Source organism: Schistocerca nitens, chromosome 2 (assembly GCF_023898315.1).
Source record: "Schistocerca nitens isolate TAMUIC-IGC-003100 chromosome 2, iqSchNite1.1, whole genome shotgun sequence".
Lineage (NCBI taxonomy): Eukaryota > Metazoa > Arthropoda > Insecta > Orthoptera > Acrididae > Schistocerca > Schistocerca nitens.
The window spans coordinates 186,165,606-186,181,293 of record NC_064615.1 but is presented as its reverse complement, the minus strand read 5'-3'; the positions used below and the strand labels follow the sequence as shown (position 1 = coordinate 186,181,293).

Genomic DNA, 15,688 nt, shown 5'->3' with positions numbered 1-15,688 from the left:
CATGGCTTGCACTAGTCCTGGGTTGATTCCATTCTATTTGCTAATAATCTACAGAGAGTAATTTATATTACTATTTAAAAGCAGTTCGTAGCATGGCACTGGGTTGGAGACCACACTCCATTCTGCCTGTAACTAACTTTACAAGTTGTATCAAATTATGCAAGACAGTGTGTGTATAAACCAAAGTAATGAGAACCAATACAGCAGACTTTAAGGTATGTCTGACAAAGGGCGTAGCTGGCCATGTCTCTCAATGATGCAAACAAGGAGGCACCAGTTACAGTTCACTATTTTTCAAGCACTTCATTCAAAGATAGAGATTTAAAAAAAAATGTTAAGGTGCAATGAAATAGCTTTATTACATTCCTGAGGTATATGCCGACAAATACTCATTCAAAATAGTGGCTGCTCATCACTCAACACAGGCTTCTGGTTTTTAAGAAGGCACTACACATGGGCACTCAAGGAAAATTTCTGTGTTGAAGGATTTAACAGAAAAACTATGTGGCTGATAGTCAAGATATTCTAGCATTTATCACTCAAGAGCTCCAGAGAAGCTACTATACAAGGTGCATTCCATAAATAATGCGACCAAATTGATAAAAATTATTTTTTGAATATATTCGTACAAATAATCAAAAATTTTCAAAATAGCACCCTCTTGCATGTATACACTTCTGGAGGCGGTGTTTCCATGCCTGGAAGGCATCCTGGAATGCCTTTTCCGGAATGTCCTTTACAGCAGATGTAGCATGCGCTTGGATGCTTTCAATTGCGTCCCGATGGTTTCCTTTCACGACTCCTTGTTTCAACCGAGGAAACAAAAAAAGAGTCAGCGGGAGCCAGGTCAGGACAGTAGGGACGCTGGGGAACCAATGGGGTCTCAGCCCTGGCCAGGAAGTCGTTGACAACGAAGGCGCTGTGACTTGGCGCGTTGTCATGGTGAACTTTCCACGTGTCCTTGATGTAGCTTCGGCAGCACGAGACCCTCCTTTTCAGTCTTTTGAGCACTTCCAAGTAGAAAGCTGAGTTCACTGTAGTCTCGGTAGGTACAAATTCGTGGTGGACAATGCCTCTGACGTCTAAGAAGACAATGAGCATAGTTTTGATCCTGGACTTGCTCATGCGTGCCTTCTTGGGACGGGGCAACGATGGGGTGTGCCACTCTGAACTCTGCCTTTTTGTCTCAGGGTCGTACTCAAAAACCCATGACTCATCACCAGTTTTAACTGAGTTTAAAAAATGAGGATCATTTTCAAACATTTACAACATTTCTCGACACTGTCGAGGTCTATTACAGGCATACTAACCATGAGACAAGGGGTTGGGAGCAGGGAAGGAATAGTGATGGACAAAGATATTGCTTAGTTTCGGTGTGTGGCAGAATACCACTGTGGAAAGGTTGGGAGGACAGAAGGTAGGATATTCCTCATTTCAGGGCACGACAAAAGTTAGTCGAAACCCTGCCGGAGAATGCGATTCACTTGCTCCAGTCCTGGGTGGTATTGAGTCATGCGAGTATTGTTCCTTCTTGGCTAGACAGTGGGTATGACAGAGGTGGTAGATGACTGGAGAGAGAAGGCACAGGAGATCTGTTTCTGAACAAGACTGGGAGTGTAATTTCGGTCTGTGAAGCCCTCTGAGACTCTTTGCATATTTGGGGATTGACTGCTCATCATTACAAATGTGATTACAAAGGACGGCTAGGCTGAATGGAAGGGACTTATTGGTATGGAATGCATGGCAGCTATTGGTGGTTGGTACGTTTGATGTGGACAGTGTTCCTGATGCAGCCATCCTTTAACGATGATAATATGAAGGATGATTACTTTGGACTAAGGAGGATCAGGTGAAGTGAATGGGGAGACGAGGTTGGGGTTCTGGAGGAATGTGGGTAAGGTGACCACACCCTCAGTCAAGATTCCAAAGATGTCATCAACAATATGAAGCAGATGAGAGGCTTGGGATTCTAGTTGGTTATGAACAATCCCTCTTGATGGCCCATGGATAGACTGCGGATAGATTGACAGAGGATGGTGCCATGTGGGTACCTATTTCCCTATTACCCATCTCTCTGTAGGTGATGCCTTGAAAAGAGAAGTAGTTGTGGGTGAGTACGTAATTGGTCTACATCTACATCAATACTCCGCAAGCCACCGTCTGATTCATGGCAGATGGTACCCCATACCACTCCTAGTCATTTCCTTTCCTCTTCCACTTATGAATACAGAGAGGGAAAAAGGACTGTCAATATTATCTTCATGGTCCTTACGCACAATGTATGTTGGCAGCAGTAGAATCATTTGGCAGTCAACTTCAAATACCATTCTCTAAGTTTTCTCAATAGTGTTTCTCAAAAAGAACGTCGCCCTCCCACTAGGGACTGCCATTTGAGTTTCCGAAGCATCTCTGTAACACGTATGTGTTGTGCAGACTTGTTGTTCTTGTGGTCTTCAGTTCAAAGACTGGTTTGATGCAGCTCCCCATGCTACTCTAGCCTGTGCAAGCCTCTTCATCTCCTAGTAGTTACTGCAACCTGCATCCTTCTGAATCTGCTTAATGTATTCATCAGTTGGTCACACTGATTTTTACATCCCCCCCCCCCCCCCCCGCCACGCTTCCCTCCAGTACTAAATGAGTGATCCCTTTGTTTAAACTCGCTGGATCACACACACTGTCACTCAAATAAACCATTCTTTTCATGAGGGATGTCCCAGATCAACTAAAATACGCTGAAGTTCAGCCAATTCATAAAAAATGAACACAAAGTGAAACGGGAAACTACAGGTCTTTCTCACTGTTGCCGATCTCATTATTTTGAACAAGCAAGTCATTCTTTGGAACTAGAAAACACGCACATGGACACTCATACAAGCTTACCTCAAGACACATGGTCATTGCCTCCAGCCGCAGTGTTGCGATTGCTGGCTGCAACTGCCTCTGACATAATCAGCAATCTGGGGTGGGTAGTGGGGATAGGGAGGAGGCATGGGGTGGGTAGGGAGAGGAGAATGTTGTGCTGCCTGAGAGTGTGTACACGGATGTGCTGAGGGTGTGATAGGGCTTCTAGGTGCAGAGTCAGGAGGTTATGTCCAGGGAGGGAGGGAGAGTGAGGGAACAAAAAAAAAAGGGGGAGAAAGAGGTAGGGAAGGGAACAGACAGTGGGTACATAGGAAGAATAGAATGGTGTGTAGTGCTGGTGTGGGAGCAAGGAACAGAATAGGTAGACGGAGCGAATAACGAATGTTGAGGCCAGTACCACCTCCTCAGTTGTGTGATCTGCCCACCTTATCTTTAACATTCTTTTGTAGCACCAAATTTCAAAAGCTTCTAATCTACTATCACCACTGCCCAAACAACAGAACTCATTTACTACTTTCTATGTCTCACTCTAATTCCCTCAGCATCACCCGATTTAATTCGACTACATTAAATTATTCTCATTTTGCTTTTGTTAATGTTCTTCTTACATCCTCCATTCAAAACACTGTCCATTCCATTCAGCTGTTCTTCCAAGTCCTTTGCTGTCTCTGACAGAATTACAATATCATCAGCAAATCTCAAGGTTTTTATTTCTTTTCCCTGGATTTTAATTCCTGCTCCAAATTTTTCCATTGTTTCCTTTAATGCTTGCACAATATATAGATTGAATTATATAAGGGATAGGCTACAACCCTGCCTCACTCCCTCCTCAATCACTGCTCCACTTTCATGACCCTCAATTCTTATAACTGCCATATGGTTTCTGTACAAATTATAAATAGCTTTTTGATCCCAGTACTTTAGCACTGTCACCTTTAGAATTTGAGAGAGAGTATTCCAGTCAACACTGTCAAAAGCTTTCTCTAAGCCTACAAATGCTATAAAAAGAGTTTTGCCTTTCCTTATCCTATCTTCTATGAGAAGTTGTAGGGTCAGTATTGCCTTGCGCATTCCTACATTTCTCCAGAATCCAAAGTGATCTTCCCTGAGGTCAGCTTCTAACAGTTTTTCCATTCTTCTGTAAAGAATTTGTGTTAGTATTTTGCAATCATGAATTATTTAACTGACAGTTCAGTAATTTTCAAACCTGTCAGTTCGAACCTACTGACAACAAATCTAGCAGCCCACCTCTGTATTGCTCCAGTGCCTTCCTTCAATCTGACCTGGTATGGATCCCAAACACTCAAGCAGTACTCAAGAATAAGTTGCACCAGTGTCCTATGTGTGGTCTCCTTTACAAGTGAACCACTTTTCCCTAAAATTCTCCCAATAAACTGAAGTCGACCATTCGCCTTCCCTACCACAGTTCCCACACGCATGGTCCATTTCATGTCACTTTTCGACATTAAGCCCAGATATTTAAATGACTTGACTGTGCCATGCAGGACACTAGTAATTTTGTAACCTAACATTACAGGTTTGTCCTTCCTACTAATACGCATTAACTTACATTTATCCAAAAACAAAGATGATGTGACTTACCAAATGAAAGTGCTGGCAGGTCGACAGACACACAAACAAACACAAACATACACACAAAATTCAAGCTTTCGCAACAAACTGTTGCCTCATCAGGAAAGAGGGAAGGAGAGGGAAAGACGAAAGGATGTGGGTTTTAAGGGAGAGGGTAAGGAGTCATTCCAATCCCGGGAGCGGAAAGACTTACCTTAGGGGGAAAAAAGGACGGGTATACACTTGCACACACACACATACATACATATCCATCCACACATATCCATCCACACACATGGTGTCTGTATATGTGTGGATGGATATATGTGGGTGTGCGAGTGTATACCCGTCCTTTTTTCCCCCTAAGGTAAGTCTTTCCGCTCCCGGGATTGGAATGACTCCTTACCCTCTCCCTTAAAACCCACATCCTCTCCTTCCCTCTTTCCTGATGAGGCAACAGTTTGTTGCGAAAGCTTGAATTTTGTGTGTATGTTTGTGTTTGTTTGTGTGTCTGTCGACCTGCCAGCACTTTCATTTGGTAAGTCACATCATCTTTGTTTTTGGATATATTTTTCCTACGTGGAATGTTTCCCTCTATTATAATCATATCATTAACTTACATTTATTCACACTTAGAGCTAGCCGACATTCATCACTCCAACTAGAAATTTTTTCTAAGTCATCTTGTATCTTTCTACAGTCACTTAACTTCAACACCTTACTGTTCATCACAGCATCATCAGCAGACAACTGCAGATTGCTGCCCATCCTGTTGGCCAGACCATTTACATATACAGAAAATAATGACGGTTCTATCACACTACTCTGGAGCACTGTTGACAAACCCTTGTCTGTGGGGAATATTGACGTCGAGGACAACATACAGGGTTCTATTACTTAAGAAGTCTTTGGGACCATGTCGAACGCTTTCCGAAAATCTAGAAGTATTGAATCTGTTTTCCATAGTTCACAGTATGTCATGTGAGAGAAGGGTAAGCTGAGTTTCACAAGAGCAATGCTTTCTAAAACCGTGCTGATTTGTAGACAGATGCTTTTCCCTGTCAAGGAAATTTATTATATTCAAACTGAGAACATGGTGAAGGATTCTGCTGCAAACTAAAGGTAGGGATATTGATCTGTAATTTTGAGGATCTTTTCGTTTACCTTTCTTACACCCTGGGGTCTCCTGAGCTTTTTCCCAGTCACTTGGGATTTTGTTCTGGGTGAGAGATTCACAACAAGTGCAAGCTGGGTAAGGGGGCTATTCTGTGGAGTACTCTATGTAAAATTGAATTGGGATTCCATCTGGACCTGGTGATTTATTTGTTGCTTCTCTATAGTCTTTCCGATGGTGAGATGATGGTATGGTCATGGTGCCCTGGAAGGATGTTTTAGGTCTGGGGTTGGTCAGGCATTGGCAAAGGTAGTGTTCAATAATGGCACAACCACCCACTCCAAATGCCTGTGTCTTGTCTTTATACAAGAAATCCTTCATTCCCATAGCACCACCCCCATCCCCCTCTAGCCACAACATTCACTATTCATTCCATCTACCAATTCCATTCCCTGCTCCCACACCAGCACTACATACCATTCTATTTCACAAACATATCCACAGTCATCAAAAGACTGGTTGGTTTGAGGGACAGTGGGCGTGCAATACTACAACCAATTTTCATTATTCTCATGTGGACCTCATCCCAATCCACTAGGTTTAAATTTGTATGACATTAAATTTTCACATAACCACCAAAGCCTGAAACATTGGAAAACTTAAAATCTGAGCAATTTCTCTGACATGCTACAATTTATAGTCCATTTCACTGCAAACTACGTCTCTTATAACGGGCCACAAAGCTTTTGATTTTTTTTGCAAATGAATCCATTTGTTGCAGTATGCTTTGTTGGTTTAACTACTCTGTCAAATATTTTTTTCATAAGTGATTGTATATTTAAGAAATTCGTGCTTCAATTAACTTTTGGCTCCATATGCAGTTTCCTCCTCTCAATGCTACACGCTCTAATACCTTTTGTTACCACTAATCTACTTAGTCTGCATTGTTAATAAAATGGAAGTGTTCACTGAATATACTCGTGCAATGCAAAAGTTATTGTACCAGGTGGTTAAAATTAAAGTGCAGCTAATCACTGAGGATCAGCGTGGGCCGCAATTATCGTATGGCAGTGAAACTTGGTAGACATTCTACTGTATTAATGCAGAACAGATTTATGACATAAGAAACTTAGTTCCAATGTTAGCCACCAGCTGTAAATCTGTGAATGCAAGAAAGATGTACAGAAATGTTCCCATGGGCAATGGATTAGGAACAAGATGTGGGCAGGAAAGATCAAACAATTGAGAAAGGCATAATGTTGATTTTATTGTTAACCGCCACTTGCACAATTCCTCGATGAGATTCTGTACAGCACCAGATTTACACCTGGTGGTCAAAATTGGAACAAATTATTTTTAGCATAAATAGGTTCCACACTAAGGCATTAGCTTAGCTACTAAGTTTCACTGCCGCACAATAGTTACAGCCCACACTGAACCTCCATGATTAGCCACACTTTAACTATACCACTCAGTAGGTGTCATTTGTTGCAGTGTGTTTGTTTACAGATCACATGGTGAGGCTTGGTATTTTAATAAATAGCGGCACATTTTTGTGACTAAAATTCCTATATAATCTTGTTATGCAGGCCAAATTAAATTTTGATAGTGACAAAAATTGTGCTGCTTGGTCTGCTGCTCCTAAATCTAGAATATCTTTCTCTCTTATACTGTAATTTGAGAAAATTTATTATGTTCAAACTGAGAATATGTTCGAGAATTCTGCAGCAAACTTTTCTCCAGTTGCTTGGGACTTTGCACTGGGTCAGAGTGTCGCAATAAATGCAGGCTAAGTAAGGGCCAACACCGTAGAGTACTCTTTGTACAAGAGAATTGGGATTCTGTCTGGAACTGGAAACTTATTTGTTTTTAACTCTTATTGTTTCTCTACCCCAGGGATGCCTGTTTCCACGTCCTCCATACGAGAGTCTGTGCGAGGGTCAAACGGTGGTATGTTTGTATAATCCTCCACCGTGAACTATTTCTTAAATGCAAAATTTAAACTTCCCTTCTTCTATATTCTACTGCCACACCATACTTGTCAACAAGTGAAAGGATAGAAGCCTTATACCATACTTGTCAACAAGTAAAAGGATAGAAGCCTTATACCATACTTGTCAACAAGTAAAAGGATAGAAGCCTTATACCATACTTGTCAACAAGTAAAAGGATAGAAGCCTTATACCATACTTGTCAACAAGTAAAAGGATAGAAGCCTTATATCCGTTTTGTGATTTTGTGTAGGACCAGAATTTTCTCAGGTTTGGTGAACATTATTTCTTTTTAAATTATAGTTCTTTTCTTACTGACCAAGGGGTGCAAGGTGCCTTCTTTACTTGATCTATCTCATGGTCAGGAGTACCAACAAGTGTGTATCTCATCAATAGTGTGTCTCACTCAACTATAGAATATCTGGAATGGGGACAATAATTCAGTACATATTTATGAAATCCTGATGTTTAATACATTGCATATTTTACAGAAGACCATTTTGAGACAAATCACAGAGATATGACTTGGAACACAAATTTATTTACTATGCCATCAATTACTTGCAATCACATGACAACACAGTACAGACTGATTACTAGTTACTGGAAAATTTCAAAAGGCTATACCTTCATCACGACTGAACACAGACACACGATTTTACTACTCTCTTAAAGAGAAAAGTTTGAAATATGTACAGAGAAATGCGAGCCCATGGGTAATACGACCTATCCAGAAATTCCATTTTCATGAAACCTTCTCAAGCAGCACTGGTGTAATGCTCTTGATGACTTCAGTAATGGTTCTTTCAAATCTTGGGAATGACACTTAATGGATACATCTAAACTTTGTCCTTAATGAAAGTCAACAGTAAGATATCTCATACATACAGATATTTAAAGTTGACATTTGAAAGAGGAAGTGTCTGACAGCACATAATCGATCCATCAGCATGTCAAGTTTAGATTTAGCCACCAATAGATGCTTGTGTATACATACTGGAGGTACTGTACAGCAAAATTACTTTCAGCTTCTCCTCCTCTATTTGCAGTAGTGGCATTAACTGATGTTCCAACAGATACACATATCCAATGATGATGAAGTGTGTGAAAGCAGTGCAAACCCTCATTAGCCAAAACTTAATAAATAAAAATTTCCAGACAGAACAATGTGCATAATGAGTTTTACAGGGAAATGAAGTACCATTTTATCCCTCATAACAGCTGAGAGGGAATGTTGTTCCAGGACTGACTACTTTAGCTGACTGTAATGAAACACTTAAATATTAGTGAACTGCCATTCTAAAATTAATGCTTTATTAATATCAAATGTCCTTCTGGTTAAGAATTACTGTAATGTCTTCTTTCTACCAGACACACATCGTGGAGACACTGGGCTGAAGCTTCTATTATCTCAAAATTATAATTCTGAAAACACAGCTAAAAGGAATAGAGTTCAGTAACTAATCACTTTCTACTGTGGCAACTACTCCTAATGGTTGCAAAAAAAAAAATTGAAGTCACTTCAATCAGAATCATTTAATTAACAATGAGACAGAAAACTGAAAAACAAACAAATATAAACACAACAAGAAGCTGGATTGTGAGACACAATGTGACGACAAATACTATGACACTGAGATGTAAGTCCTAAATCAGGCCATTGGAAACATGCAAACCCTTGAGGAATACTTCCTACAGAATCAGATATAAAAGTGCAAATAATCGCCATAGTGCTCAACCAAAACAATATCAAGCTTACAAATAAATGTGTGTTTTGTTGTGTGCACATGTGACAGTATGTAAGCTTACTTTAAAAATATTAACCGTATCAATATCTCCAACATTTGTGGTTATGATATTGAAGTAACTTCTTTGTGAGAAGTACCTGGATATTAATGTTCAATTCACCTTATCAGGGCTTCTGTATTTACAATAAAATACAAGCTCACTGTCAATTCGAAAACATTAATTCCAGGTTTCTAATTTGTATAACACAGTCTTATGTGGCAATCCATTTCATCAATGACTGTGTACTGTTCACCAGCAATTACTGGCACCGAAGGCACATTTCATCTAAGGAGATCAATTGTTAAGTGAATTCTGATGCTTTGTTTTCATGTAGTAGTCTGAAGTGTCAATTACTTAGTTCTCGTATACTCTACCACCTTCGACAATGGACACTCAGTCGCAAAATACTTTTTGATTATACCTTTGTTATCTTTAAAGTCCAAATATGAGCAACAATGTCATGTGGCTGTATTATGTCTCCAAACCTAGTTTAGTTGCTGCAATGACAAAATCAAGACTTTTCAGAAATAATTTTGAATCATCAATACAACAGCATTATTTCAACAATTCTATTTAGCGTGTTGTAGTAACAAAAAACACAGATAAACAATCCTTAAATATTTCTGCAGAGAATATGAGTATTTGAAGAAAGGAGTCTTCAGTTTGGGTTTGAAAACATTCCTATTGCCACTGACCACATGAAGTACTCGAGGACAGAGTGACACACACTTTTCTTAGTGGCAGGAATGATTGTGATCACTATAAACTCATCAGTTTTCTCTTCAGTACTTGCTGAATGAAGGCATCTGTGATTTTTCACAAATGCAAGACACCAAATGATATATTACATGCAGTCAGTGAGAAATGACAAGATGTGCATATTTTTATGCTCCTAGTGGCACTTTAACTTGGATTTCAATTTTTGATCTCTTGGCAGCTCCTGTGCTCCTCACTTCTGACCACCTCACATCCCATATTGCTTTGATTTAATTCCGTTAATTACATTCTTAGCTTCTATTACATTTCTTAAAACCTTACCTTATTGTCTGAATGAGATGCTTCTGACAGCAAGTATATACGATGATTGTAGTAGACTAGTTGAACAGTTTAATACTGAATTTTGTCGTGAACATCTAGCCCTTCATCAAGAAAATGGTGCGGATCTTTACATCTGGTCTTACTCTCCAAGTGCAAAACGAAATATCACGTGTGTCGGCCACCAAGCACTGAAGATGGTACATATCTTTAAATCTTAAAACAAATTACAATTTCACTACTTTTGATTTAAGATCCAAAGTAGATGAAAATTACAAGTTGCTAATAATTTAGTTATACAAGTATTAGGAACTTACTGGCTCCTGTCTTCTGTGCTTTTCCCTCTGCTTTTGTGATGGTGCTCTTTTTCATTTCCTTTTCTGGGATGACTCCTACTTCTGTGAGAGGAATGGTGTGGGCTTCTGCAATCACCACCAAAATCATTTTTAATTGCAGCCAAATTAAAGTGTAGGTCTGAGAGTTGTGACAAATGTATTTGGAATGATAAACCACCAATACATTCAATTTTTTTTAGTTACTGCACTTGTTTCTGTGCTTGTGTTCCAAGCATAAGCAGGAAATTTATTTTAAGTTTGCCACTATGATATTATTATATTTTGTATTTTTTGTATGTACCTACACTACAGAAGTATAAATGGCATTCACCTGCACAAACCTATAATCGATTACATCAATGCACAGCAATATTAAGAAAGCACTTCTTAATCTTCGAGCAGACGTGCTGAGGTATCGAGTACCCACTGCGGAATTACATAGTGCTGTGGTATAACACAGAGCCCTGTGATGTGGCAACTCTAGGCATTTGATCACTGTACCCTCCTTGCCCCTTTCCTCGCCTCTACTCTCCTTCCTCAACTCTGAGCACTCAGTATCTCATTGTATCACAAGGAAAACGTGGTGGGGCAGTCCATATGTGGTGCACCAACTCATATTATACTTGTTTCTGACAATTTGGAAAGTGTGTGCAATTTTCACTTTATCTAAGTAAAGTATTGAACCATAAGAGTACCTTTTCACAACAGCATTTATTATGATTATCAAAAACTATGCAAGTATTTTTTTCGTACATTTTTGCAATGTAAGAGTTGTTAGCCAACAATTTTTTCTCTTTTGCCAATTTATTTTTACGTCCAAAGATTTTACAACATTTGAGGACATACCTGCATATCTTCAAGAGCCTGACAAAGCCAAGAGACTTTTTGAATTAGCTGAAAGTGAAGATGATCTGAGTAACAAAGAAGTTCATATTAGCGATCAAGACCATGAAACTAACTCCGAATAGCAGGGCGAAAGTAAGAGTGAGGAAGAAAGAAGTTCAGAAATTGAATTTTTCTTAGGAAAAGACAAACAATCAAAATGGAGTAAAAAACCGGCCTCTAAAACAAAAACAATTAAGCAAAACATTATTATAAAAGTTTCACCCAGTCTCACAAGCTATTCAAACAATATTTCTATTGGAATTGATGTGTTTTTTCAAGCTTTTTGAAATTGATATAATACTATCCCACACCAACAGATATACTGACAAGCTCAGAACAAACTACAAATGTACAAGAGATTGTAAAGTTACAGATAAATGTGAAATTATGGCACTATTCGACATTTTATTTTTGACAGGCATAAAGAAAAAGAAAGGTCAACACGTAAATACAGAAGAACTTTGGGAGTCAAATGGTACAGGATGGATATCCCAAGAGCCACAACGGGCTATAAGAGATTTCTGTTTGTAACGCGTCGTATGAGGTTAGATGACTTATCCACTCGAAATGAAAGGAGAAAACTTGACAAGTTAGCTACTGCCAGAAAGCTTTTACATTCCATTACAACCAACCTGAAATGATCCTATAATACTACTGAATATGTGAGGACCGACAAAATGTTGATTGGACTTACAGGGCACTGCTCCTAGATCCAGTACACACTATCCAAACCCACCAAATATAGGATAAAAATATTGGCCATGTGTGACGCAAAGAATCTTTACATCAGTAATATTGAAGTATGTATGGTAAAGCAGCCAGATGGACCATTTCAAGTATCAAACAGACCAGTAGAAATTGTAAGAAAGGCTGACAAGCGACAAACAGGTACATACAAAAATGTCACCATTGACAACTGGTACACAAGGTACCAGTTAGCAGAAGATATGTTAGAGGAAAAGTGACCATTCTAGGCACTCTTCGTAAGAACAAAAGGGAGATCCCACTTGCCTCTAAAAAAAGTATCAAAATTTGGCTTTCAAGGTAATAAATCGTTTCTCATACTCAACAAAAAATAATCATTCAGTGATACTGCTGTCCACAATGCATGGTACGGATGATATTGACCTCAAAACAGGAAAGCCAACCATCATTATTGATTACAATCGCACTAGAGGAGGAGTGGATACTATGGACAAATTGATAGCAGGATACTATGTTTCTCGAATTACAGGGAGAAGGCCTCTGATCTTATTTTATAATATGCTAATTATAGCTGGAATAAATTGCCAAATTTTGCATTCACTTTTCAAACCAGAAGGAACAATCAACATTTTTTGAAGACTTTAGTGTTTGCACTGATGAATGAACACTTGAAAAATACATCGAAAATTATATCACTACCAACCAATATTCCTAAATTTCTAAGAAGGAAAGTCCCTTCGGATGTCACTCACACCAGTGCAGTCAGAGAAGAGGAAGAAGGGCATTGCCTTGTGTGTGGAAGGGGAAAAAAAACAACAACTCCATAATGAAAGTTTGTGTGAAGTGCAATAGGTTTACTTGACAAGCACATCAGATTACAGACCCTAGGTGTGTTACATGTCATCAAGAGGAGACCGACTGAATCATCATTTATTATTTTTGTGCAATTGATTTATTGTAGGTACAATACATTTCTAAAGAGTTAACAAAAAATAATTGAAATTAAAATGTATAGCTACCTTTATATTACTAGTTGATTGTCATATATGAATTAAATAATTTATTTTCTCACTTTTTTACATATATGTATTATGAATTTCTTCATTCAGGTACTGATTAAAGCTTTTGAAACAAATGTACAAAAATATTACTGCAAAATATAAAATATTTAACAATTCCTAAAGAAATTATAACTGATCATAGGCAGTGGGGTACTGAATACCTCACGCGCCTACTCAAGCAAAAACACAGCATGCCCGCTTAAGGTTAAACACACTTTTGGTTATTCATGGACAAAATATACAAATATCACAAACGAAATAATGAACAGATTCCACAACATGACGCCAAAGATTTTTTTTCTTTGAAATCAACGTGTGTTAGCGTAAAGGGATATTGTGGGCTCATGGTAAAGATGGAGAAGTAATGGTGGTCCAAGAGAAAGGATTATATTGACATATCCAAGCAGGTTATATATGAAAACAACCTCTTAAGGAACAATTTTTTTCATCACAGCTAAATGGTACGGAAAATGACCACAGAGCAGAACTATTCAAATATTAAAACACTGTGGTTCTATGGTAGCAATGTTTGTACCAACTATTTCCTTCTGCCACCAGTATGTTGCTGTTTCTTGTCATTATGTTATCCCAGTTTACCATGTAGGTTTTCATCACGTATCAGTCATCAAAACTTGCATTTCTGCCCCTTGTTTACCTTCTGATCACTGCTTTCCAATGCTTTATTGGAGCAATCTAAACAAATTCTCAGCTACTACTACTCTGATGGAATATTCTAAAATAGACACAACCTGGAGAATTCAGTCATAATCTTACAAAGTCAAGTACCAATGTAATTTCCAGATCTCTCTGAGGTTTAGGTGACATTATTAATACCTGGACACAATGGTTTTATCAACACCTTTTCTCCTAATTATGGTAGTCCAAATTGAAGTGACTCACAGTTTACAGAAGTTGGCATTCCTTGTCCTGTACTAGTTTAAACTCCACATAAGAGAATCTTTGTTAACAAGTGACCAACATTATTGCTGAAAGGAACACAGAGAGAAAACTGAATGGAAGCTCGTCACATAATGATAACACAAATATTAAAACAAAGGAGTCACAGAAGTCATGTTTCTAGAAGGCAAAAAATATTTACAGATAAGAGTCTACTTGCAGCAAAAACATTTAAGGACAAATCAGAAAACACACTTGACACAACTAAGACAAAAGGCAACATGAAAACAATTTTCTTTGACACCTATTTTCCATTAAAAGATTACTTAGCAAAAAATATATTTCCAGAAAATTTATGACATTTGGCTGCAATAGAACAATTTATCAATTTGCTACTGGTTTCAGTCACTGACCATCATCTGGCACAAAAAATTGGCTACTGCAAGTCACATGTGAATCATGTTGAACCACATAATTGCATTAACTGTCAGTTTCATAAGTAATAATATAGAAGGACATTCCTTTTCACACATCAGCAGCCTTCCTCATGAACACACAACAGGGAACAGTTTCCTGATGTACAGAAAGCATTGTTCTTTTACATTATTACTTACAACAATGATAGTTAATGTGATTTCATGGTTCAACACAATTGAAATAAGACCTGCAGTAGCCAATTTTTCATGCAAGATGATGGTCAGTGACCAAAACTGGTAGCAAATTAATAAATTGTTCTAATGAACCTAAGAGTCATGAATTTCCTGAAATACATGTTCACTGCTGACAGCTGCCCAAAGGAAACATTCAAAAAACAGACTACACTATAATATGCCGCAGCAAAAATGTATCGAATGTTTTTTATTCCAGTCTTTGATCACAATATCAATTCTTTTGACGATGACCGGTTTCAGTCAGTAATGACCATCCTCAGATCTTTTCTACACAATGTCCTAAAGTGATAAGGCTGTAATGGCATCGTCAAAACATATAAATATACTCAGCACAGCATCGTCATAGATCTAAAATAAGACGTACAGTAGGCCATATCCATGCGACGATGCTGTGCTGCGTAAATTTATATGTTTTGACGATGCCATTACGGCCTTATCACTTTAGGACATGGTGTAGAAAAGATCTGAGGATGGTCATTACTGACTGAAACCGGTCAACATCAAAAGAACTGATATTGTGATCAAAGACTGGCATAAAAAACATTTGACAGTATTGGATCACTGTTCATATACACGACTATGTTGCAGCTGGTGCAAAAATATATATTAATCAAGGAAAGTAACAGCCCAGCCATTGAATTTCACTGCAGACTATACTAAAGATTGTACTCACATAGTTCAGAAGCATGCATTATACTAACACTCAAACCTCTGACAGTCATATCGATACCAAAAATTGTATACTGACAGAGTATCAACCAAAACTCAGATA

General features: G+C 38.4%; 1 protein-coding gene across 1 annotated transcript in view; it reads right to left on the bottom strand.

Annotated features, from left to right (window-relative positions):
• The window catches only part of LOC126235866 (luc7-like protein 3), a 150,831-nt gene that overhangs the window by 71,822 nt on the left and 63,321 nt on the right, over positions 1–15,688 (bottom strand). The window contains exon 6 of the mRNA XM_049944768.1: positions 10,680–10,784. Within this exon, the coding sequence (XP_049800725.1) occupies positions 10,680–10,784 (105 nt within the window). The remainder of the gene's footprint in view (positions 1–10,679; positions 10,785–15,688) is intronic.